This window comes from Chroicocephalus ridibundus, chromosome 1 (assembly GCF_963924245.1).
Source record: "Chroicocephalus ridibundus chromosome 1, bChrRid1.1, whole genome shotgun sequence".
Classification (NCBI taxonomy): Eukaryota; Metazoa; Chordata; class Aves; order Charadriiformes; family Laridae; genus Chroicocephalus; species Chroicocephalus ridibundus.
Window position 1 is genome coordinate 136,753,516 of NC_086284.1, and position 26,262 is coordinate 136,779,777.

Sequence of the window (26,262 nt, forward strand, 5' to 3'; positions counted from 1 at the left end):
TCTCGCTTTGGTCTGCATAGGCTTCCTGACCCTTTGGGAGCATTCTGGTTTGAGAAACCCATAACAATTTATTGTCATTTAGACAATTATTCTATCACCCGATGACCCCTCCTCACCTGGGAAGGGGAATTGGGGAAAACAAGGAAACACAAGGCTTGAAATATAAATAGATTTAATAGGATAAAGCTAAATAATTAACAATAACACTAAAGAACCAGTATCGATCCCAATACCAATGTAAAATGTACTAGGATTATACTCACCCCATGAAATCAGCAGGAAGCTGTGCACTCCCAGCAGTGGACAGCAAACGTCAGACACTGTGAGCGCTACGGCTTCAGGAGAAAGGGAAAGGCTCAGGGGTCTGGCACCAGCGCAAGAAATTTTCTGGAGCAGCCATCACAGAGGAGAGAGAACTCCTCAGCAAACTTTCTAGTTTATATTGAATGTAACATTCATGGTATGAAACGATCCTGTTGGCCAGCTTGGGTCAACTGCCTGGGTCTTGCTCCTTCTCATCCCTGCACCTGGCAAGACTTGAAAACACTGAGACCTTGAACCCACATAGCCTAGCTGGCTATAAAGTAAATATTTTCACAAATTCAGAGACTAGAGTCTTCTAGAAGTTTTCCCAAGCATTAGAAGAGAAATTAGTCCTTTGTTGCTCAAGCTAGGATGGGGGTAAATGGGCAGTTGGAATGGAAAGATAGAAATACCTAGGACTGGGAAGGTGACACACTTAGTGTTCCTTCTTTGCAACCTCGAACAGTTTAGTGGGGCTGTGATTTCTCCATGGCAGTATAATTGCAGGAAGCGGAGAGAGCTGCCCCTGTGGTGCTGAGCTCTTGGTGCTACTTGTAGACCTCATAGGGGCATAGCTCTGGAGCGAGGAATGTCTCGCCTGTCGTGGGCCACAGGCGGCTCAGCTCAAGCTGTCTGTCCACTTAATGTATATTCAGCAGGACAATAGCAATTAACTAGATCTAAAAAAAAAATACTCAATTGGAATATATGCTAAATGGGGAATGATGTTCTAGTACTTTGAGATGCAGGTAGCCTGTGAAGAGCGCTCTTTAAAAGAGAAGTGCGTGCTGCAACTGTGCATTAATGCTAACTGTGGAAATGTTTGTGCCAACCCTGATAATTAATTGAGATATTTATTAGGAATAAATAACAAGAATAGATGATTCTGAGGAGGCAGAATTATAAAAGAATAATATGAAAGACAAAGTCCTTCCTTGCCCATTGCTAAGGGTTTAATAAATGCAGAAAAGTGCATTCTAGTTAGCATTCAGTATTGACCACATCCACATTTCGCTCTTTTGTTCCTAAACTAGTTACAGACTAGGTATTAAGTGTTGTCCTCACTAGGTGAACATGTACATGTTCGTTTGCATGTGGGAAGGAGGGAGGGGGTCTATAAATGTCTGTGCAGGCAAAGGTTCTGACTGTTCAGCTGTTATTGCAGGGTTCCATTCAGTTATCTTTTCTGCTTGAAAGGCATGGCTTTTTGAAGAGCCCTGATAATATTAGAGGGCTGCAATAACGTAAAAGTGAGCGGTGACCACTTTTGCATCCTCTTTCTTGAGTATAGATTATCTACTCTCCTTGCTGTCAACAGCCAATGGTTGGAAGAAACCTACCTAGCTTTTCATGCCTTCTTTTATCTATGCAGTGGTAGAACAGATGAAGAGAGGAAAACTTCTTGTAATCCCTAAGGAGATTTTAGAAAAATATCTCAGCTCTCACATTGTTTGAGGACTTCATAAATAGTGAGAATCTTCTGTCCGTGTTTTGAGGGAGACCAGACTTAATATTCCCTTTATGGTCTATTGATATCTTTATTTTGGCAATTCACATTAGCTGTGCTTTTGAAAAACTTGTATTCTTTAATCAGAAAGCTCAATATTTCCATAAAGAAGTGTCAAAGATAAAAATTGCCTCATTAGTGAGCATTTAAATGTTTAAAACTGCATGTCTCCAAGTTCACACATCATAATTGCAATCAATCAGACTTGTTCAGTTTGTTATGGCAGAAGTGGTTTGCTGGAAGGATTTTGAAGGGGCATTGACCAACGATCTAGTGAAGACACTGGAAAAACAATTGGAGTTTTGTTTAAGTTCCTTAAATGGAGCACTGCCTGTATTCAGATACTGTAGCAGTGGGAGCAACATCAAAATACTGCCTGAAGTGATCTCTGTGCTGAAAGTCAGAGCAGCAAGAAGATGTTGAATTAATCCTCTGCTGTTTGTGAAATGCAGAATTAGCTAGATTTGCCAAAGCCAAGGTGATGGCTTGATTGTATGTATTAAGCTTTAGTTGATTAGAGACTGCTAGCGAGATTCCTTCGATCTTCCTCCAAGCATTTCCATGTCTTATTGTTCAGTATTCCATTTATGAAATGGAATATTTTCCATAATTCTAGGGAAGAGGGAAATTGATAATCCGTAGAAATTAGCTATTTTCTGGTTTACTATCTGCAATATGGATAATTTTATATATATATATAGGCATGTGTCTGTGTGTATATTATTTTTTTGTATAGACACCTGTGTGTATATATATAATATATAAATATATATGTGAATATAAATATATACATGAAAAAGAAGCGTGGCCAGCAGGTAGGTGATGCTGCCCCTCTAGTCTGCTCTCATGAGACACCCAACTGGAATACTCTATGCAGCTCTGGAGCCCCCAGCACAGGAAAGACATGGACCTATTGGATCGGGTCCAGCGGAGGGCCACGAAAATGGTCAGAGGGCTGGAGCACCTCTCCTATGAGGACAGGCTGAGAGAGTTGGGGCTGTTCAGCCTGGAGAAGAGAAGGCTCTGGGGAGTCCTTATGGTGGCCTTTCAATACTTAAAGGGAACATAGAAGAAATATGGAGATAGACATTTTACCCAGGGCCTGCAGTGAAACAACAAGGGGTAATGGTTTTAAAGTGGAAGAGAGTAGGTTTAGATTGGACATAAGGAAGAAATTCTTTACTGTGAGGGTAGTGAGACACTGGAACAGGTTACCCAGAGAAATTGTGGATAACCTGTCATTGGAAGTGTTCAGGGTTAGGTTGCATGGGGCTTTGAGCAACCTGATCTAGTGGAAGCTACCCCTGCCCATGGCAGGGGGGTTGGACCAGACAGTCTTTAAAAGGTCCCTTCCAACGCAAACCATGCTGTGACTCTATATACATACATACGTAGATATATGTATATACATACACACGCACACACAAACTGATCAGTTCCTCAGTATACTACTGTGTGTGGGCTTCTTTGAAAAAAAATACAAAGAGGGGTTTTATTTTTGGTTGAAACTAATTGCATTGTACATCTTTGATTTACTAGTCTTTCCACAAGCAGAGTTTAGATAGTGTTGCTCATATTATGCTGTGAAAGATATTTTCAAATATGAGACTAATTAATCTCTTGAGTAGGAATCGTAACTTTTGTTCCATTCCTGGGAAAAAAGTTGCATTGCTAAATTTAAAAAAAAAAAAAAGTTAGTTCTGTGTACCTTGTTAGATCTTTTGTTCATTGGTGGCAATATGTTGTCTTTTGGCATCTCTCAATGAACTTTGTTAAAAATGACCTATGGAGCAATCTTAATGATGTGAAAAGGAAAAAAGAAAAACAACAGTGATACTTGAAAAACGTGAAAAATTTCATATGAACATAAATTATTTGAATTTACATAGGGTGAAAAAAAAATCTTACTTTGCAAGCCAACAGTACTTTGAAAATTACAAATGCCAAAACTGTATGAGCCTTGAACAATGTATTTCACGGTGCAATTTAGATATGATACAAACCATGGAAGTTATATTCCCCTGGTAATGGTTTCCTGAGGAACAGAACACCCAGTGTTAAAGGGATCTATTTGCAATACGAATGGGTATAACTGAGGCCGTTGCAGTATTTTAATTTGAGTTTGAGATCCATTCTGCTTGTGTAACTTCAGAAATATAATTTTGCTGCTTTTAAGTGTAAAAAAAAAAAAAAAGAAAACCAACTTAGATTGTTTACTGCCTCTGAAGTAAAAATACCCAGTGTGCTTCATTTCAGTCCAGTAATTTTTGAGGTGATATGTGCAATATTGCTTTAATATTTTAAGTTATTACAATCTGACTGATATTTCAAGTGAAATATTGAAACTGGGCTTAATATGAGGATTATCTTCATCTTGAGAAAATAAAAGTTTTTCTGTTCTTCACAAACTAAAATACTTGAGTTGCTTGCTTTCTTTTTTGTGTGTGTTAGCATTGCAGTCTGCTTTGGTTTGACATTAATCTTACCTATGACACGATAAGAAGGATTTAGATTTTTGGTCTAGAATTTACTGTTCTAGAGCATGATTATGGAGCTCAGTGAGTTCATATTGAAGTCGGCAACATTTCTGTTGAGTTTTAGTAAGGGTAAACTGCAACATTTACCTCCAAATCGATTTTTTTCCTGCCTTTTTAGAAAAGGAGGGGTGCTACTCATGGAGCTGTTCAGGGCTTGGAATTTTCCACAGGACAGTTTCCAGCTTTTCTAAAAATCCTTTCGCCCTTTAGTCCAGCAAACTTAACATTATGTTGGATTTGGAAATACAGAAGGGTTTTATTTCAGGCAATTGTTCGGTATTGTAGTTAAAAAAAAAAAAAAAAAAAAAAAAAAGAAATGAAATGCAGTGTTTTGCCTGCAACAGGAATGGAAACAGTTCAGTGAAAATTAATAATAGAACTGTAAGTTCCCCTGAACTTGCGTCTAAATTATGTTCCCTTGAACTTAATTAGACCTCAATACCTTAGTATTTTCCAACCAGGTCTATTTAGTTGTCTCAGCTCTGCCTGTTCACCACAGCTCCAGTCATGAGAAGCTGATGCAATTTAAGAGGACATTCCCTACTGTCAGTTCTTCTGGAACTTGTGATCCAGCTGGAGTATTTGGTGGTTGGGAGTGTCACCTTTTAATTCCAGCTGGCGTCATACAATTTCATGAGCACCTCACCATTTAATGCGTTTTTGAAAGTGCTTTTATAATTTGTAGCTGCTGAGAAAAAAAGCTTAAAAATGCTTTCTTAAATTCAAAAGTAAAAATGTCATTTTTAATGTCCCTACAATAAATCAATCTGGTGGCAGCTGATTGAGGTTCTGATTCAACACTTTTTCTCTTCTCACCTTCTGACCCACCATTACTGTCAACCTGCTCCTGCAGGCTTTTCTATAAAAGTGTCGACCTGTGCCTTTGAAAATCAACTTCAAAGAAAATAGTGTTTATTAATAAACTCCTATAGAAGTTTTCTTTGTTATTTAAAAAAAAAAATAAAAAATAGTGACTTGTAGATCTTAAAGATTTTTTTTAAAAATGTTTCTAATTTTATGATTGCGTTTATTTTGGTACAGATTTCAGCTTCTGAAATGTACCCTCCAGCTCTGTTCATATGAGATTTTTTTTTCTTTAATGGACTTGCTAGGAAGAGTGCTGTGCATGTGAAGTTTTCTTTAATGAAGTTTTAATGACATGGTGTGTATGTATACTTAATGTAAAGTAGTGAAACTGTGTCTTGAAACAAAAACTCTTTTTAGTTTTCAGTTAAAACCTGCAGTCTTGTCTTTATAGGTACAGACCTGTAATCAAATTAATGATCTGTTGCAAGAAAGGAAATAACAGTATAAATAAAGCTAAACAGAACATTTAAAATTTTATAAACAGTTGCCGTAGTGCCTGAGGATATATATACACGTCTTGTTTTGTATATGGTCAGTTTACATGAAAATACTATTATAAAAGGATACATTTATTATGGAATTTTAAAAACAATTTGAACAACAACTTTACAAATTAAAAAGCTTAGAATCTGTTCATGATGAATATATGAGTTCAGCTAGAAGCTGAGAATTTTATTTTCATAGTCCCTGCAGTTCTTATTACCAGACAGCACAACATTTAGAGACACAAATACTCAAAAAATCCTCTGGTAGTTGTAATTTAGAGGTAAATTAAGAAACTAGTATGCAGTCTCCTTATGTACAACTTCATGTATCATCACGCTCAATAGCCTGAGGCATTAGCAAGCTTTCAGCATGAAATTTAGTGCTAGAGCATGCATACCTGAGTTATTGTATATCATGCATACTAAATATATGGCTTTTATAGACATATAAATCACAACATCAGGATTCTTGTGTTTTCTAAATGTAAAGTTGATCTTAATCTCAACAAGGTGGCTAAATTTATCTTAATAAGAGAATCTGATCCTGTGCAAAGGTTATACTTGGTGAATCATTAAAAGAAAATGTGTATTCTTAGAATATCAGGTAAACGTAGAGAATAATTGCTCAACTTTCTGCAAGTCTGGATCATCAGCAAAGAAACACAGTCAATGTCACGTGAGGACTGGGACAGTCCATAGTGGGTACAACAAGTAAAATATGTTAGGGACCATTTCTAGCCTTGAGGGCAAGTTGCAGAGTTTGGCATGGCTCACATCCACATCACAGCATTCTCTCTCAGTTAAAAACAGAACACCATTACTAACAAAATCCTGGAATTGTTGAGGATTTGTTTCTGTTTGTATTAAAAGCTGTAAAAAAGACCCAAACCAAAGTAAAACCCTTTTTTGCTCTGAAATACAAGGAACATTAAATGCTTGAATAGCATGCGTGCGTAGGGATTTCCCCTACTTACTTAGTTAAGCTGATAAAGAATAGCACTTTAATGCAACTATGCCAGTTTACAAACCTTAGCTTAATATTTTTCTCTTTAAATGACAGAAAATGCTTGTTTATCATCTTCCCATACACTGATATTTTCCATGTGACATATTAGCATATGTAATAGGTTGGCAATTCAAAACACCTTCATTAGTACATCCCTACATCTCATTAAATGACTAGTTTATATAAGACACACCTGGTGAGAAATCAAATCAAATTTAATTTAGGGAAAAAAAAAATTTAAAAAATAACATTTGTTAGTGAAAGTCATTGTTTTTCAGAGGGCACCATAAAGTGAGAACAGACACATCGTGTTACTGATTGTTAACTTGAATAAAGCCCCTCTTAATGTATTTGAACACTTTTTCCACTGAAAAATGTTTCTGTCATGCCACAGTTGCATTAATACTATGAAGTCTTTTAAATATGTCACTGAGAGTCTTCTCGTTTCTTTTACTGTTCAGTTTCAGCATGTCAGAAATCATTTGGTCCATCTGGGATACTCTGTTTTGAAGAGAGTATCATCTTCAGGCAAAGTTCTGAACCATGAGGCTTTTTTATTCATGAAACGTGTGACGATAGTTGTCTCAGTGAAAATGTTGCTGAAGTAGTTCCTGGCATTATTTCAGTCCTGAAGAAATAAATTCGATCTGACTTGTAACCAATGCTAACCTGAATCAAAAGTTACCCTGTTCATTTTATAATCACTTAATTTATGGTAACTGCTTACAAACAATTTGTTTTATTTTGCAGCAGATGTTTTCTACAAAAGCACAATACCAAAGAGAGGCATAAGAAACTTAAATATGTGAACCCCAGCATCTGTCAGTCAGTCTGTTGCTGCTATATATAAAGTAAATGTGGTAGGTTTTAATTGCTGTTCTTCTAGGTAATATGGGCAGAAAGTGATAGCTGAGTATACAGAGCTTGTGAAAGAGGATTGAAAGGAGCTTGGTGTTTGATCGTGTTTAAAAGAGGACCTAGTCATTATTATGAAGTTAAGCTGAACACTTCAACCTTCTCTTAGCTTTCTTGAATGTTCCAGTGAAAGGTGTTGGGATTTATTTGTGTACTGAGCCATTGTGTAAATAAAAATTGTACTAAATTGGTTATAAAATTACTTGGAGGAAGAAATGAAAGGGCTTTACAGGGAAGTGCTTAGACCAGGATTGATATTTTGTACAGGATTACAAAATAAACAGGAAGCCAACTAATTACTTTTGAAAAATTAAAGAAAGTGTACTTGCTTTGCCTTCTATTTGAAATAATGTGCCGCCTGTTCTATTTTGGAGGAAGACTACTCTGTGACTTGAAGGTATCATAAAGGAAGGTGTTATTGGGAAGAAGAGGCGTATCGGTCTCAGCAGTACAGTGTATGTCTAAAGCTTCTTTTCTCCCAACTTGAGACTTGATTTGCACCTGCATTAACCTCCTTTGAAACCGTCCCCAGTAGGCTGTACGTATTGCTCTCTAGTAAATTGAGACCACCTCTGTTAGTCCTGAGACAAAGCAATTATTATAATTGCAAGATTTGGAGATTTTTCTTTCGAGAAGACCATAGTTCTGTTATTTATATGTTTCTTGGAAAATGTAACGCTTCATATAAAATGGAGTGTGAAATTGGCATTGCTTGGTGAGAACCATTATTTATGGCAGTATTAAGTGATGGAGTTGTATGGCTGGCTTCAGACTTCTGAAGGCTTCCCTGACTGGTCTGATTTAAAACACAAGCAGCAAACACCATTAAACTGTCTTCCGGCTTTAGTAGTCAGTCGGGTCCCGCAGTCTACCATTTACAATTTCTGTAGAGTTCTAGAAAGGCATTTTACACTCCTTTCATGAAACGCTTTATTTTACTATGCTTTAACCTAGTGAAAAATGTAATTATCATCAAGAATAGCTTTATACTTAATGTGTAATGGAGCGCGTGTCTTTTACACACGTACTAGAAAATTAATGGTTGTTCTTTGACCCGTCACTAAAATCTTGGAAGCTCTGCATGTGAGGGAATGTGGAAACAGAGAATAGTGAATGCCATTAATAATATCGATGGGCTGTTTTCGATCTTCAAGCCCACTAACTTTCTTCTTTTTTTATTTCCCCCCACCCTCTTGGCTGTGAAGTTAGGAGTGATAAAAATATACTCAATAACTTAATCATTACGGTTCATTAGAAAATTTTATCACTAATAAAGTCACTTGATAATTGCAAGAGGAAACTCTGGGGAATTATGGGAAACTGCCACCACTTGGGTGGTTTTTCATACTTTGCTTCTAGTCTTGAATCTTATCAGTGCACTCAAAGCACTGCAATTCAATGTGGCATCCTATTGTGTTTAGCCGCAGAATTTTACCATGGAATGCAGCAATCACTAGCACAAATCATTGTATGTTTTTAAATCATCCTAGATCTTTCCTCACGTTATTTTCATCATTTGAATATTGTTTGTTGCTGTCTTTACCACAAATGAATTTATATGTCTGACATTGAATTTTTTTTTAAACTGTTGGTTCAAAGTGAAATAAAAGGAGAATGCTAAGTAATGCTGGACACCCCAAAAGTCATTACTAGAACACAGAACATCTGATTGGCATTTAATTTTGCTTGCTGAATTCAAAAGTTTCCAAGGAAAAGTTGTAATCCCTGATGTTGGGAGTGGAAGCAATTTTGGAATACAGTAGTAATGTGGGAGAGTGATGACACGTATGGCTTTAGTGAGGGCATGTATTCATCAAAAGAGGGTATGAATTTGAATTGCTTTTCCTCCTGTTCCATTCCCACTCACTCTAAGTTGTAAGCGGCTGGCAGTTTCGGGGGATATTTCTGCTGAACTGGATTTCAAGGAACAATTGGAATATTGAGAGAACACGGTAACAAGAAGGTGTGCAGGCTGTTGGGGAGGAAATGAAGTTAAGCACCACAGTTGGCGTGAGTAATAGTGTGAAGAGGTTAATAGGGAGTCACAAGACTGTTGTGCTGATTTTTAGCTAGATGCGTGTGTGACCATGTGTAGAACACTAATGAGGAAATCTTCAACGGAAACGCTCTGTGGTAGTCTGTTTTTCTATCAATGTGAATGATTTTTAAAATTGGGATATTTTATGGACTGTTTGAATTTTTGTTCCAGAAGACAAGCTATTCCAACATAATATAAAATGTAAGACTGAGAAGAAAAAAAACCCAAACAAACAGCTCCCCTCCCCCCCAAAAAAAACTCAGTATACACACAACCAATAAAACAAAGACCTTCATTTTAATTGTGAGATGCTTAAAATGCTTTGTTAAGCTTGACAAAAATACTGTAGCCGCCAAAACAGTGGAGGCTTGCCAAAATGACTTGGAACTTCCTATTGCAATTGGTGATTATAGGGGCTGAAATGAATCATGTGACTTACACAACCTTTATCTCTGTATTTTTTCAGAATTGTAGAGTAATTTGAAGACTTCAGTTTTCATTCTGCTTTGGACCAAAACACAGTTTTGAAATTTTCATGATCTTATATGAGCGGTGTCCTCAGCCAAGATCTAGTCACGTAGCTAATTCTTACACTTAATTTCCTTTCTTTTTTTGTGTTCTGATGAAAGAAAAAAAATTAAGAGAACCTCTTTTATAGCAATGATTTGAAATCAGCAAACTAAGACCATCTGATTACTGGTTTTAGTGGACTGAGAATAGGATAATGAGTGACTAGAAGTAGAGAAACATATACTCTGTTGTTGTTGCAAATTTGTACAAATTCAGCTGATATCAAGCACAGTGGTTTAATACTGGATGATACTTAGCACTGTTGTTTTCTTTTACTGCTGCTGCCAGGATAGGCAAAGACACACTACCAAATATTGGGTGTTTCAAGTGACATTCATCTTGTGTCAGACCTTACTTTTTCCATCTTACATAGCAGATCCAAACCTAAAAAGAGCTAAGAGCCTGCTCCTCAGAGCAGCATCTGTTTGTTACTGAAAAGTGGCTTCTGTTTCAGGAACTGTAAATAAGTGGATGATGAAAACGGAATTGTTTAAAAAACACATGAACCAGTTGTGTTACTGTCTCTTGCGGGAACCTATTCTGAATTCTCAAGTGTTTATATTGTCATCTCAATGGCTGGAAACTCCTGTGTTTTGCTTTTGGAAAGACTAGTGGAAAAAATTATTCAGCAGCTGACATGGCTTGTTACCCACTCCTAGTAGCTGGACACTCTAGCTTCTGCTTGTTTTGGCTCAGTCCTGATTGTGTGCTTGGTACCTTCGTGTTCTCTTCTCTTCCCTTCCCCCTCAGTAAGGCCAAAATCTTCATCTTCTAAACCAGTTCTCGTTGGAGAGTTTTAGGACAGCACAAAGGAATCCCACTTGTAGATTCTAAGATATTTTTTTTTTAATTATTTTTTTTTATCTCCCAGAAAGAGGCAAGGGTCAACTCTTTTAGGGGAGTTGAAATAAACCTCATGTCTCTCTGGGGAATAATGGTGAAATAGGGAGAGTGTCTTTGAAAATAATGTAGCAGGAGCATCAAGTTTTGTTGCCATGATTTCTGAATTTCAAATGTTAAAATGTTAAATACATGCTTACCTAAACAGTGTAGTAGGTGGAAGAGTATTCTCTGTACACTGCCTTGACTGAAATGGACATAAAGATCTCTCTTAGCTCTCAAAGTCATTCATACTGGTGCAAGGAGCCCTCAAACTAGCTAAGCAAGTCTGCTGTGATGTCCTGGAGAAAGGAGCCTCTGTCCACAAGTATTTCAGTAGATCTGCAGGATGTGGTGAACTCCAATAATAGACTTGATTGCCACAAGCCACAGCTGCCTCTATTCTAAGCCAAAGTGCCTGTAGTCTGCAGTAGACCTAGGAATCCACTAGCACCAACAGATTAAAGTGTTCTTTTGTCATTTGAAGTAGAATCTCCTGTGTATCTCCTGTCACTTCTGCTGCTTAGAAAAACAAAGGAAAAAAAAAAACCCAAACCAAGACACACAAATGAACAAAATGAAATAATACTTTTCAATACCGTCATAGCTGCAGAGGAGCCAATTTGTTAACCTAACCAGTTGATATATTCCTACTCTTATTAAGCTGTTCTGTTACTCAAATAAAATGCTGGATTGTACCCAGATGTCTAATTATTAGTTACCTATGTTGTTGAGCACGTCTTCGAGGAAAACTGACTCCTGTTGGTCAGCCTGTTTGGTGGCAGGGCCTGAAGGATATATTTCTCATTACATAGTCATTATGTAATCCTCATGTGGTGCATTCAGAAGGAATAAGACTTAAACATATCTTTAATGATGAGCAAAGATTGTCAACAAATACCCAATGTGTATTTCATTGAATCGCTTTTCTTTGGCATAATCTATTCTAGTATGATTTTCTGTTTGAGAAAGTCGTGCAGACTTAGAGACAGAAAGGACTTGAAGGGTCATTACTATTCGCCTGTCCAGAGCAGGACTTGTTAGAGTATTCACGGTTAAGATTTTTCAGGTCATTTGTGGAGACTTGCAATATTGGAGACTGCTCCAGGAGTCTTTGAGACTCATATTTCAGAGTATTGCAGGGCTTGACTAAACATTACTGTTAAAAATATTTTCTGAATGTGTAATGTGAATGTTCTGTTCGTTAGGCCCATTACTTCTCGTTCTCCTGGATGTAGATAATAGATCATACTGTATTCCTCAAAACTTTTTTTTTTTCTAGAACTCTTTCTGTTTGCTACATACTCTGATAAATTGTTTCTGACAACTTTTTTATGGCTTTATAACCCAGAAAAGGTCATAGTAGGGTAGAAAGAATCTGGTTTTGAGCTAATGTGCAGAAAAGAATGGATTTCTGCTTCTTTCCACGGTCTTAGCCCTTTTGCTTTTGTTGGAGTGAGATGGAAAGGTCTTAGACTCACACAGTCATTCAGGCGGGAAGGGGTTTCGGAAGGTCCATTCTCCAACCTTCTGCTGAAAGCTGAATTCAGAGCACGTTGCTCAGGGCTTTATCTAGACAAGTCTTGAAGACCTTCAGAATGCCCGCAGTGTCTATGGGCAACCTGCTCCATATCCTCATAGTAAAACATTTTTTATTCTCTCCAGCAGAACCTTCTCAGTTTCATTTTATGATCATATTTGCTGTATTTACACTACTGTGGACCCAAGCCAGGAGAGCAGCTCTGTCTTCTTAGTAAGCTTCTTGTAGGTATGGGAAGGCTGCCACCAAGTGCTCCTCCCCAAGCTAAAAAACCCCAGTACCCTCAACCTCTCTTTGCGTGGCATAGCTTCAGCCCCTTGAGTAGGTTGCAGTCTAATGAGTACCAAGGAGAATAATTGCTTCCCTTGATCTAATGGCTATGCTCCTGTTGGTACAGCTTAGGATGCTGTTGTCTCATGTAAGACAGATGTTAAGATCTTGATGATTCAGCTCTTGAGAACTATGTTAGAAGATAATAAATTCAGTAATCTGGGGTGCTAAGAGAAAACAGAAAATATAGTCAATAGGTTCGTTTTCTTAGGTCATGCCATCCCAGCTGTGTTATTCTTCCCCTTCTCCCTTACTTTACCTCCTCTAGCTTTTATATCCTGTAGACAGTTTAAATCAAATTTGTCAGAGAAGTGTGGGTATCAGAAATACTGTTTTACCCCTACTTTTTGCCTCGTGAGACTCAGCAAATGAAACCTGAAGTAGTGCTCCTGAGAGGGGAAGTTGGGTAGCGGCAGCTTAATCCCTGATCAACTGCAAACTAAGGCTGACGTTTGGCAACCCATCAGCACACCTGTACCTATGAACCATGTGCTGCAACTTGGGTGTTTTTCGTCATTTTTAGCTGTGTGACAGAACTAGGAGCACTGCAAAGAGTGAAGGAGCCAAGTCTGTAAAAATGTGAAGTTTGCCAGTTTTGTTGCTCCCAGAAACCATTTTTCTTTTAAGTTACGTAACGTGAATTGTAATTTCGTACTCTGGAGCTAAATGTTATTGGAGACACGTTTTCTCTGGTAGGAAATGTGTAATGAATGTCTTATCTAGAGTTTTTCCATATAAATGGTTCCTGCTTGTTCACGTTTTTTGACTTGTTTTTAGGCTGTAGTTTCTGCCCCCAACTGCTTTTTAAACTAGAAATTTGTTTTTCTATTTGTCAATGTACATATCAGTAACATGTAAAAGGAAGAGTGGGTATTAGTATGGATTATTCAAACTGTTAGTAGTCCACTTACATGGACTTTGCATTTCCTTTTGCTTATCTATAGTTAGAACAAACAAAACTTCTAAGAAATTGATGTATTTCTGTGGCTGAAACAAACACATTTCTCATTCTGCCTTCTGCATCGATTGAAGACAAAGAACTGGTTACATTCTGGTGGAAGAATAATATATGTTCAAGCTGTTGTTGACTAGAGGCATAAATGTTCTTTTTCACAGAATCAAAGAATGACAGGGGTTGGAAGGGACCTCTGGAGATCATCTTGTCCAACCCCCCTGCCAGAGCAGGTTGCACAGGAACGCGTCCAGGTGGGTTTTGAATGTCTCCAGAGATGGAGACTCCACCACCTCTCCGGGCAGCCTGTTCCAGTGCTCTGCCACCCTGAAAGTAAAGAAGTTCCTCCACACATTTAGGTGGAACTTCCTATGCTCAAGTTTGTGCCCGTTACCTCTTGTCCTGTCAGTAGGCACCACTGAAAACCTGGCCCCATCCTCCTGACATCTACCCTTTAAGTATTTATAAGCATTGATAAGATTCCCCCTCAGCCGTCTTTTTTCCAGACTGAAGAGACCCAAACCCCTCAGCCTTTCTTCATAAGAGAGATGTTCCAGTCCCCTAATCACCTTTGTAGCCTTTGCTGCACCTTCTCCAGCAGTTCCCTGTCCTTGAACCAGGGAGCCCAGAACTGGACACAGTACTCCAGGTGCGGCCTCACCAAGGCAGAGTAGAGGGGGAGGATGACCTCCCTTGACTTGCTTGCCACACTCTTCTTGATGCATCCCAGGATGCCATTGGCCTTCTTGGCCGCAAGGACACATTGCTGGCTCATGGTCACCCTGTTGTCCACCAGGACTCCCAGGTCTCTTTCCACCGAGCTGCTCTCCAGCAGGTCAGCCCCCAACCTGCACTGGTGCATGGGGTTATTCCTCCCCAGGTGCAGCACCCTACACTTGCCCTTGTTGAATTTCATAAGGTTCCTCTCCGCCCAACTCTCTAGCCTGTCCAGGTCTCTCTGTACAGCGGCACAGCCTTCCGGTGTGTCAGCCACCCCTCCCAGCTTTTTGACGTCGGCAGACTTGCTGAGGGTGTACTCTATCCCTTCATCCAGGTCACTGATGAATATGTTGAAGAGGACTGGACCCAGTACTGACCCCTGAGGAACACCACTCGTCGCTGACCTCTAGCTAGACTCTGTGCCCCTAATCACAACCCTCTGAGGTCTGTCTTTCAACCAGTTATCTATCCACCCCACTGTCCATTCATCTAACCCACACTTCCTAAGCTTCCCTATGAGGATGCTGTGGGAGACTGTGTCGAACGCCTCGCTGAAGTCAAGGTAGACAACATCCACTGCCCTCCCCTCATCTATCCATCCAGTCTTGCCATCATAGAAGGCTATCAGATTAGTCAGACATGATTTCCCCTTGGTGAGTCTCTGTTGACTGCTTCTCATAGCTTTCTTTTCCTCCACATGCCTTGAGATGACGCCCAGAATGAGCCTTTCCATCATCTTTCCAGGGATGGAGGTGAGGCTGACCGGCCTGTAGTTTCCTGGGTCTTCCTTCTTGCCCTTTTTGAAGACTGGAGTGACACTGGCTTTCCTCCAGCCCTCAGGCACCTCACCTGTTCTCCAGGACCTTTCAAAGATGATGGAGAGCAGCCCAGCAATGACTTCCACCAGCTCCCTCAGCACTCTCAGATGCATCCCATCGGGATCCATGGACTTGTGAATATCCAGTTTACTTAATTGATCTCTAACTTGATCCTCCTCAGTCAAAGGGAAGTCTTCCTTCATCCAGACTTTCCCTGTTACCTCTGAATTCTGGGACTCCTGAGGTCTGGCCTGAGCCGTAAAGACCGAAGCAAAGAAGCTGTTCAGTAATTCTGCCTTCTCCACATCCTCTGTCACCAGGGCATCCAGCTCATTCAACAGTGGGCCCACATTTTTCTCTTGTTTTCCTTTTGCCTCTGATACGCTTGAAGAAACCCTTCCTGTTGACCTTCACATCCCTCGCCAGTTTTAATTCCAAGGAGGCCTTGGCTTTCCTCATTTCATGCCTCTCTGGCGGCATTCTTGTAATCTTCCCAAGTGGTCGGTCCCCTCTTCCATGTGCTGTAAACTTTCTTCTTCCACCTGAGCTTTTTGAGAAGCTCTCTGCTCAACCATGCAGGTCTGCTGCATCCCTTGTCTGAGTTCTTGCTCTTAGGGATGCACCGATCCTGAGCTTGGAGAAAGTGGTATTTGACTACCAGTCAGCTCTCTTGAGCCCCTTACTTTCCAGAGCCTTAGCCCACGGGATCTCTCCAAGAAGTTTCTTGAAGTGGTCAAAGTTAGCCCTCCTGAAGTCCAAGGTTGCATAATAGTACTCTTTTTTTGCATAATAGTACTCTTTTAGTTGACTAAGTAATGTTTCCAATGCCTGAAGTGTTAATGATTCTTTGAAGAGGTTATTTTTGCTCAAGGTTTTCTGTTACTGGCTATAGAGTCACCAGACCTGGAGGTTTGTAGTTGCATTTTACTAGATGCACATCGATTCAGCGACAAGCGTTGTCATGCTCAGAGAATTTGCAGTCTTGCCCCTGAGCTTGGCTCCATTGCTGCTAGAGGGAAAGATTCAAGAAACAGCCTATGGTTAATTTATACTTTTTCTGGGCTCTGCTGTGTATGATTGTGTTAATGATAATTACTTCTGTGAACTTTATGAGAAAATAGTGGGAGATTATCAGAAGTAGTTCTGTTCAGGCAGATATCCTTAATTATGCTGGTGACCTTATTTATATATTGGTCAATAAATGTGAATTCTGTAAAATAAAATAAAAACTGTAATTTTGGTCTGAATGTTTTCATTGGTTATCAAGAGAAAAAAGCATAGCTTTTTCCTCAGGACTGACATGTCCCAAACCATCCAAATAAAACACTTTATTTTTCCTTGTCCGTGAGAGCAGTATATATGGTCTGGGCTGGTCACTTTCATAAACTCTCGTTTAATATTTATACAGAACCTCTGCCTACATGACCTTATGTTTAGTATCTGGTTTAAGTAATTGAAATACATTATTAAATTCCAGCTACAGAGAAAGAGGAAAAAACCCTAGTGGTCACTTTGTCACTGGCAAAGGCATTTTCTTTTAAGTGTAATACATGTAAATTTCTCACTGGCGTGATACTAATCTTCATTACGTTTCAAAGGCAAGTACAGAAGACAAGCGGGATGGCAATATAAAGCTGTGTTGTGAAAGATGTCTTTTTTAACTGGCAGAGATGGATACCTGCCTTTGCATGCTGGATATTCTATTTTTCTGCTTTTTAGAAAACAATTTCAGAAATTGGCATAATAACATTAGGGCAGAATTTTTGGTACTGCCTTGACTGAAGCACTAGAGATCACTAGCGTAGAGCTGTATTTTTATTTTTTTTTTTATTTTAAAGTTGTCTTAAGTAACCTTTGTAATTAACTTAAATGTGATCAAGATTTCAGCATACACATAGGTTGCAGCTTCATTTACTGTTTCAGTAAATGTTCAGAACAAAGTATTACAGTTCTTCATAATAAAATAACCTTGTGGTTTTGTTACAGTCCAGTGCAGTTCCATGTTATTGACCAGCTATATTGTTAATAATGTAAATGGAGAATAAATTTAGTGATCTTTTGTAACACAGGCCGATGTGCGTAATTATGTTTACAAGACAGACACCAGAACTGTCCTATTACTTAATTTCTGTCTATAATTTCTTCCAAAATCTGGATGGATTACAGCCAGCTTCACACCAGCCACTACAGGTTTTCTTCCCAGGATACTTTTGCACCTTATTTAAAGTGAGATTTGAGGCTTGTGCAATATTGACTCCTTTCCCAAGCCCTGCAGAAGATCCCTGCAAAAAGTCCGCTGCGTTACTCTGCACTTTGCATTTCACGGACATTCCTTTTCAAAGGAAAAGCTCTGAGGCCAATGATTAGTTGGAAAAATTCACTAGCCTCTTCGCATTGGGCAGTATAGTTCCAATAAATGTGTGTAAGAGGTTGAGATCTAGGGTGATGGTTTCTCTATGTTTACAAAATCTGCTGGTGTGGGAGATTACAGGCAGATGAGAGTGAGAAGATTTGAGAGATTCTCAGCATACAAGTGGGACAGTCTGGTGGGGGACAGGTGTTCCTACCTTTGACTGTCTGTGGCATTATCGTTGCAGAAATGGCTCTGCTACATGCAGAGCAATTCCTGAATTGTCTCACATTGCAGCCCAGAACACTACAGAACACTGGCATGAATTTTAGGTTACTGTAAAATGCTGTTTCAGTGGATCGCTGGTGGTTCAGGAACAGCTGGGGCATGGACTGGAACTTCTCTAGTGGTGGTTGCTCAGGAATCGGAGCTCTTCACCTCACAAGTCACTCTGAGAAGTATGTAGATTTGTCTTGGGTGAGAACATCGTAGGGTTTCTTTTCCTTGCTTCATTTCATTCTGTAGTAAGTCACAGGTGACATACTAAAGCATGGTTACAAAAACTATGCCTAACTCGGTCAAATTATATGTACAGCTTAATTCTACGATGTTCAAGAGACTCTCAGTGGGTGTATAAGGCAGTGGTAGTTAGCAACTGGTTTTTACGTTAAGGTATCCCTGAGGCTGTGGTTTGCTGCTTCTGTTCCCGCTTAACCTTGAAGGAATCTCATTATATTCCCGCAGTAACTTTTTGGAGCATGTGTGGATTTTAATTAAAATTTTACTTTCCCCGAATGCTTACTTACTCTGTTAACCAAACGTCTCATTTGAATCGAACTGGAACAGATTGCATGGTTTATTTCAGTTGACAGCGCTTAATCTAGATTAATTTGTACTGTTCAGCATTTCACTGATGGAAAATAAAAGGTAACATTGTAGGCATATCTGAGTTTGGCTGCAGCGTGAAAATCAAAGAACTAACGTTTCCCAAGCGCGTGCAAGTACTGTATTACTGAAAGGTCATTGTTTCTTCAAGCTTTGAAGTATGACATCATACACGATGCATGACTTTTGGAGAAAACACAAAAATTTTGTGGAAAGAATGGCTATTTTAAAACTTGTATTATTAACTGTATTTCATGTAGGTATAGTTATGTATGTTAGCACAGATGTGCCAGTCAGGTCTTAAGAGCTAGTGATGCTCTTTGTTTTTGTTATACGTAAGCCTTGCCTGTTTCCGTCTCTGTTACTGTTACTTTCTCATGTTGTAGCTTGAGACGCTGCAATAAGATTATCTGAAAAGGAACTTGTAAGAGGGATGTGCTCAGATTTGTCTTTGAATTCAGTTATGCTGAGTGATAGTCTGTTTTGTATTTCACATCTGAATCTCCTCCTACCCGACTTCCCTCTCTTACCATAGAACTTGCATTTCAGAAATCTGATCCATCCTGCAGTGTAAACTTCATTTGTTGTTTGACATGGTACATAAAAGTGTACCTTGTTTTGGGAAAAAAAGATGGAAGAGACAACAATCATCAAGCCACAACCTAAACTGACATTCTGTCTAAATTCTTTTGCCCACCAGCTTTTTGTTTGACATTTAATTTTAAGGAATTAAAGAATTTAAGATTTCGACAAGCACAGTTTAGCTATCAGAATCACAGAATGGTTCAGGTTGGAAGGGACTTCTGGAGGAACCTCTTGTCCAACCCCCCTGCTTAAATGCAGATCAGGTTGCCCAGGATCATGGCCAGGTGGCTTGAAGAATGTAAATAATATACAGGTATAAGAATCTAAACAATTAATCCTTATGCTCTCAAGTCTTTTTAAAAATACTTCTGTAATTAAAAAAAAATGCTTATATGTCTTAAGAAGTTATTTCCAAGGTTGAAATTTTGCGGGTAATTTAGAACAGGTTTTCATTTAAATGCGTGACACCTTCTAGAGCTATAAACATACATGATCATTTATGGTGTTACAGCGTACCTTAGAAGTCTAGATAAATTTCTTATGGAATATACTTTTCTTAAGATAATTATGCTACACATTTATAGTTAGCATCAGCTTGCCCTGAGTTCTTGGTAGTGTGGGTGTGTATGTAGGTATGAGTCTGTTAGGATTATACGTTATTACCTCATCCGCACACAAAAACGTATTAGCGTAATCTGTGAATTCACATGTATATGTATATATAGAAGATAAAAAATTGTCAATCTCATCTTTGCTGGTTTGCTAGTAACGTAATGAACACCTTATCCAAGGAAAAAAGTCAGTGGCTCTTATTTGATATAAAGAATTTGTGCTTAGGTACATACAGGTAACCCATTGCTTTTGAAGGTTGTATAGATACAGAACATACAGAAGACATGTGTCCCCGTGCTGACTCTTGTGCATGTGTAGGTATATTTTTCAACTTTTTCTTTTTTCCTGTTTTTTCACTCAGCAGTTTTTCGTGGTTCTTCCTTCTGGAAGCAAGCATGAGCTGCCAATAAGCATAGCTTCTCTGGCTCGGTGTGAGAAGCATGACACAGACAATACCTCAGTCAAAACACATGCTAAATCAAGGAAGAATGTGAAATTAATGTCTGCCTGTGTTACTCTTTTTTGATACTTACTGGTGATAATACCAGATTTACTCTGCAATTCCTGTTAATATGTTTAATATTTTGGATGAAACAAAAATCCCTGTTATGTTTTTATGTATTTCTTGCATGAAACGTCATCAGAATTGTTGAGACATCTGTTAAATTAAACTTTTGTTTTTATTTAGGTTTATGAGTTAGATGGCATCCCCTTGATCCTGGACAACTGCAGCATTGATGACAACAATCCTTGTATCCTTTACAAAAGAATTCTAATTATTGAATATGATTCATAAGAAAAGGTGTGAGGGTTTAATATATTTATGCCAGCATTGCTTTCACTTATACCTAAGTCTGCCTGGCCTAGGTTGTATTTAAATGCTAGATTCAGAAGTGAGCAAACTCATAAATATGCTTTCGTGAACTGGAGTCTAAGGAAGTTGAACTGTGGTTATATTCTATTTCCTAAAATAATAAATATTACTGGTTTACAAATGTTCAATTCAGAGAGCTAACTGTGGCAGAAATCTTAATTAAGACTACGTTTGGTCATTGTGTCAGATCTCAGAGCTTTTCCTTCAACTGAAATCTATTCAGTAGACTGAAATAAGTACCCCATCAATTCTCTATGCTTGTTAATTCTGACTGGAGAACTTATTCTAAGCACAGACACAAGGCTAGCAAGCTGTAATGAAATGTGTATAATGGAGAGAACTAATGACGCAGATTACTGAAATGTTGGGGAGATTTTAATATAAATGTCGTTGTGCTTCATATTTGGGATTATTTTTCCTGTGATTTAAGAGCAGAGACTTTCCAAGATAGATTACTATTAGAGGGAAATAACTTTACATTGAAGATAAACAGTTGTTAAGCAGACTTAGCCATCTCTTCATGAACTGCATAGTAATCCTGCTGGTCTGTTCAGTGGGTGAGCTATTATTTTCTGTCATCTAATCATTAGCTCCTTGTAAGTTTCTGATAAGTGCATCTGGAAATCAAATGCCTTTCCTGTCTAAAGTAATGTCAGCTTTCTTATACTGAACATGAGAAACAGGTTTTTTAAATCAATTTGTCGAGAAAAGCTTGCTTTTTAACAAGTATCATAAAACAAAACAAAAAAAGTTGTGAAAATGTTGCCTCTTCTCATAATTGTGTGCTGTAGAACATCATCTATATATAAATATGTCTTAAAAGGATGAAATAATGTGGGGACAGGTGATAGCAAAATGTTACCAAGCTGGGTGGAGGGTGTTAAGTATCCTCTGAGTTACTCACTTGGTTGCTTTATATGCAAGGTTTTTACATTCGTCGCTATTCCTATAGTTGCAATAGTGTGTCTGACGGTGTGTCTCTTGACAGTGCACTGAGTAGCAGAGTTTTATTTCCGCAGTCCGATGCTGGTAAGGGGCACTCCTGGATGCAGTGGGAAGGGCAGGGAAAGTTACCTTTCCCTAAGCAGAAGATCAGGTCTGAGAAAACCTAGTAAGGAATTTCAATCCCAAGTTACTCTTCCTTTGCTGGAAATCACAGCTGTGCAACGACTTTCAGAATTTCTTTCTAGGATTAATCCTTCATTTTAGCTGTTAATAAAAGAGGATAAAGTTTGAGGCCTTCAAAGGGTAGAGTTGTAATTTACGATCTGGAATGAAATGAAAATAAAATGCCACAGGAGCCTTTACTGCGTTTTGAGCAATGTGGAACTTCTTACACCTTTTGATACAGGCTGACATTTTATGGCTGTACTATAAACTTCTTACCAGAGGATAAAACTTTGCTTACTTGGTTTATAAAGACTTACTAGACATAATGACACCTCTTAATATGAGCTTTCACCACTGATCTGTAGTGTATGGTATTCAGGTAGACGAAAAAGTAAGTAGCGCTTGGGCAGAGGGTGGACTAGCCTGCTGTGACACAGTTTGCTGCGTCAGCTTTTGGAGCACAGCTTCTGGCTGCTGCTCTGTTTATCATTTTGACCTAGAGCTATTCCAGGTGTTCTTGTGCTATGTGAAGTCAATGCTCCCCTGCTGCTCTCCTGCTTCTGACGTTCCTCATCTGCTGCGTTCTCAGCATGTCTTATGCAGGGAAGCAGAAGAGGAGTTTGCAGTTTGAATTTGTCTTTACTTTCACCGGCTTCACTGCTACTTCTAGACACTACAAACCAAGTCCTTAGTAGCATGTAGGTGCCTGACTCCATTGCATAACAATCTTCTGAAGAGATTCTACTGTTTCTCTCCTCCCTCTCTGCACCCACCCCTGTCTGGGACAAATCTGTTTTGTGATGCTTGTAAACCAGAGGAATCTTTTACTAAGATTTGAAAGCCTACTTGCTTAAAACTGGAACATCTTAAAATTGCCCCCATTGTAACTTTATGATCCAGAGTGAATATATTTCTTCACTTTTCTCATTTCAAGGAAGACTAATTAAAAGGAAGTATTTCGGCACCTCTTGAGCTGGGTGTTGAGAGAGTTGCCAAAATTCAAATATGATCACTCAGTGGGGCTGCTGTTTGCCAAGGTGACGTAGAAAGCTGCAAGGGAAAGCTCGATGTAGCTGTTCAGCCAGGGTTCCTTCAGGGAGTCATGTCCAGAAACTTCTCTCTACGTTCTTGTTTCTAGTGCCTGTTTTTGTGGTTTCAGACTGTGTTACTCGGATTTCTCCTTGGATAAAGCTAACTGGAAAAAGTTTCATCCAGATTCCTTTTATATAAGAATGTCTTAGGTTTTTTTTAGTAAAGTCTTCGTAGATACACATTTTTCTTTGAGCTTTATCTTTTTGGAGACACCCAAGGTCGACAGATAAGATGTCATTATATTTTCTATTGAACACAGAATTGATATACTGATTTCCTACATTTTAGTAACTAAGTCCTGCCTCCAAATTACACATACAAAATTTTCCAAAGAAAAATGTAACTTCTGTGGTAAAAATGATGGGATTTTTTTTCTGGATGGGAAAAAAAATAGTTTCCCTAAAGTATGCAATTAATCAGGAGAAGCTGGACTGCCATGTTAGATGTTAAAAGAGCTTTTTATTACCTTTGAGAGGAGAAATCCTTTGATAAATCTTTTTATTTGTAGCGTATGGAAGCATACTGAAAGAGGAAATGGGTCTGCTCTTATCCCAAAATAAATTCCTTTGTAAACCTGTCATTACCTTAAAATTGCATCCTTTGAGGTTCTGAACAGTTTTGTAATGTGCGTAAAAATATCAGGAGGCTCATCGCTTATGAGATTGCTAGCTGAAGTTCAGCTGACGTGTTTGCATTGCTTTAGCTTTTTAGGTTTGAATTCGTCTTTCAGTGCCCATTTTGGGAGAACTGTTACCTTGTCTAATTACATCTCAGGCAGACTTGTGTCGTCTTCAACTATACTAACAAATGGTACTTTTTCCTTATGGATATTTCCTGAGTAAAAGTAACAAAAAAAACCCCACCCTTGTTAGTAACAGACATGAAGATGATTATGGACAGTTAAGAACAAATTTTCTGTACCTCTTGCAAAGATTATTTGAACTGGTATTTTAAATTTTCAGCTACTATAACTTTGCATGGTTCCAAGTAAATTCAATGGAGAAAGGCTGAAAGATGCCAGATTTTCAACTGTAGCAATCAGTCTTTCAGCACAGAGTAAAAGGTAGAGTGAGACTGCGGAGATACAGTTCATTACAGATCTTGGGGTCTGAAGAGTTAAAGTTCAGAGGAGGCTGAATGTCACTTTAACTTTTCGTATACCCTTTAAATCTTCCATGTTGGATTGGCTGTATCCTAATCATAACGGTCCTTCTGTATTCAAAAGAAAAAAGGGTGCTTCAAAATGCAAGTGGACTTGTTTGCCTTTGCATTAAGGAAAGGTTCTTTCATGAGATAAATTTCTGGTTTTGAAAATGCAGTTTCTTGTTCTGCTTCTGAAAAGTTGGGAGTGTCATGCTTTACTTACGTAACTGGTATTTAAAAACAAATAAATTATCCTGCCACAGAATAGCAGAGGGGGTTGGAGATGCCTCTCTGAGTAATAACACTAAAAAATTTACTCCAGATCCTGCTTTTCAGGTTACTTGGGTTGAAAAGGTGTTCTAAATGAAAATCTCTTCTGTTTTGCTCTCTGAGCCACCATCTTCCTCATCTCTGACAGGCTGTAGCATCAGACAAGAGCCCTTCTTTTTGTTCTTGTCTTTTACCTTATGCTAATCACTTACTGCTCCTTTCAGCTTCATTTCTGACCTTTCGCAGATTCCGCTGGCTTAAGGCAAACATAAGAAGGGAGGCCAGCCCGTTCTGATCAAAAGACTATTGACCCTAACCGTACAGAAAAGGTGCTTATGGAAGACTTTAAATAAACTAGCCTGTTTATTATTGAAGGCTTTGCAGTTTACCTTAACTAAATTGTCTGGTTTTATGCTCCTCCCTAACATTTAGGGTCATGGGTAACACACAAAGATGTGCCTTCTCTGCTTTGGGGGGGAGGGTGGAGGGGGTGTTGGGTTTTTTTGGTTGGTTTTTTTTTTTATTTAATGGCTGTCCTTAAAAATATTTGTTACTAAGTTAAGGAAAAAAGACGTATTATCCAAAGTACTAAAACGTAATAGCTGTTAGTTAAACTGATAAAACTTGAAAATCAGAAGTTAAATGCAGTTTTGAAGATGGAATATTCTTGTTTTTTCAGGATGCTTGACAGTCTTACCCTTTTGAGATTCTTCTAGTAGGTCTCTTGATAAATTGGTTTTGTGAATGTCTGAATTTAATTGGAATGACCGTATGCAAGTGCCCATATTATATTAACCCCTAATCAGGCATGTTTTTCTGTTAGCAGAAAGGGGGAGTCATACTTGAAGAAAAAATACCCTGCTGTGTAGTGTGTGTGTGTATATACACACACATATATATATGTTTATATATATGAGTATACACCCAGCTGGCTATGTTTTAAGAGTAAGAATTTTCAGCATTTGTGAAAGCAAAAACTGTGGTTGCTGTCGATATCCATACACAGGCCCGTTAGTTGGAATAATGGATGAAAATGTAGAAAATATAAGTTAATTTTCAGATACTCCTTCCCTAAGCTTCTTCTATTATATTCGGTTTGAAAGTCATCTGAGAGGTAGATTGAAAATACTTCTGACTTCATGGCAGCAGCAAGTATAATTGTGGTTCATGAAACTTCTGGCTAAAGCTAGAAGAAATCAAGTTGCAATGGTCTACAACAATGGCAGTTTGTTTTTGCGAGATGCCATCAAAGACTTTGGGGGGAGCTGACAGACATTTTATTTCTAAGTTACAGAGTGCAACCTAAAATAGGCCACATACTGTAAAAAAGCCTCACAGCTGAATAGAAGCCAGTAGAAAGCAAAAATAGGAGTGTGAGTTAACTTTTTAGAGTAAACCATGATAGAGTTGAGCATTTTCACGTAAATGTGGCTATCTATCTCATGTATGTTGGCAAGAAAATACAGCATAATGTTACATTAGTAATGGCTGCCTTTCTTTGGAAAGCTCACTTTAGGCACTGCCAATGCATTTAGTAGTTTGAGGTGACCTATTTGGTTCTATATTTCCATAAGCATACATAAAATCATGTTATTTCAGTGGATATGGTCAATGCAAAAGACCAAGACTACTGATGAAAGCAGTAATGACTTCCTCATGCCCAGTCAAGTTCTGTTCGCCTGGGAAAAATTGCGCTTTTCCTCATCCCTTTGACACTTGCCTTGCTGCTCAAGTAAGTTTGAAGTCTACCTAGGCTGAATAGAAGTGTATTCTTTGGTAGATGGCTTAAGTTTTGCATTATTACAGGCTGCTGCAGCTGCAGCCCTTATCCTCGGAGACAGAACACTATTAGAAGATTATTTTCTGTAAACCAG

At 38.6% G+C, this 26,262-nt stretch overlaps 1 protein-coding gene across 1 annotated transcript in view; it reads left to right on the forward strand.

Moving 5' to 3' along the window:
• Positions 1-26,262, forward strand: part of ATXN10 (ataxin 10) — a 108,102-nt gene that overhangs the window by 69,267 nt on the left and 12,573 nt on the right. Inside the window, exon 10 of the mRNA XM_063322628.1 lies at positions 20,588-20,651. Within this exon, the coding sequence (XP_063178698.1) occupies positions 20,588-20,651 (64 nt within the window). The remainder of the gene's footprint in view (positions 1-20,587; positions 20,652-26,262) is intronic.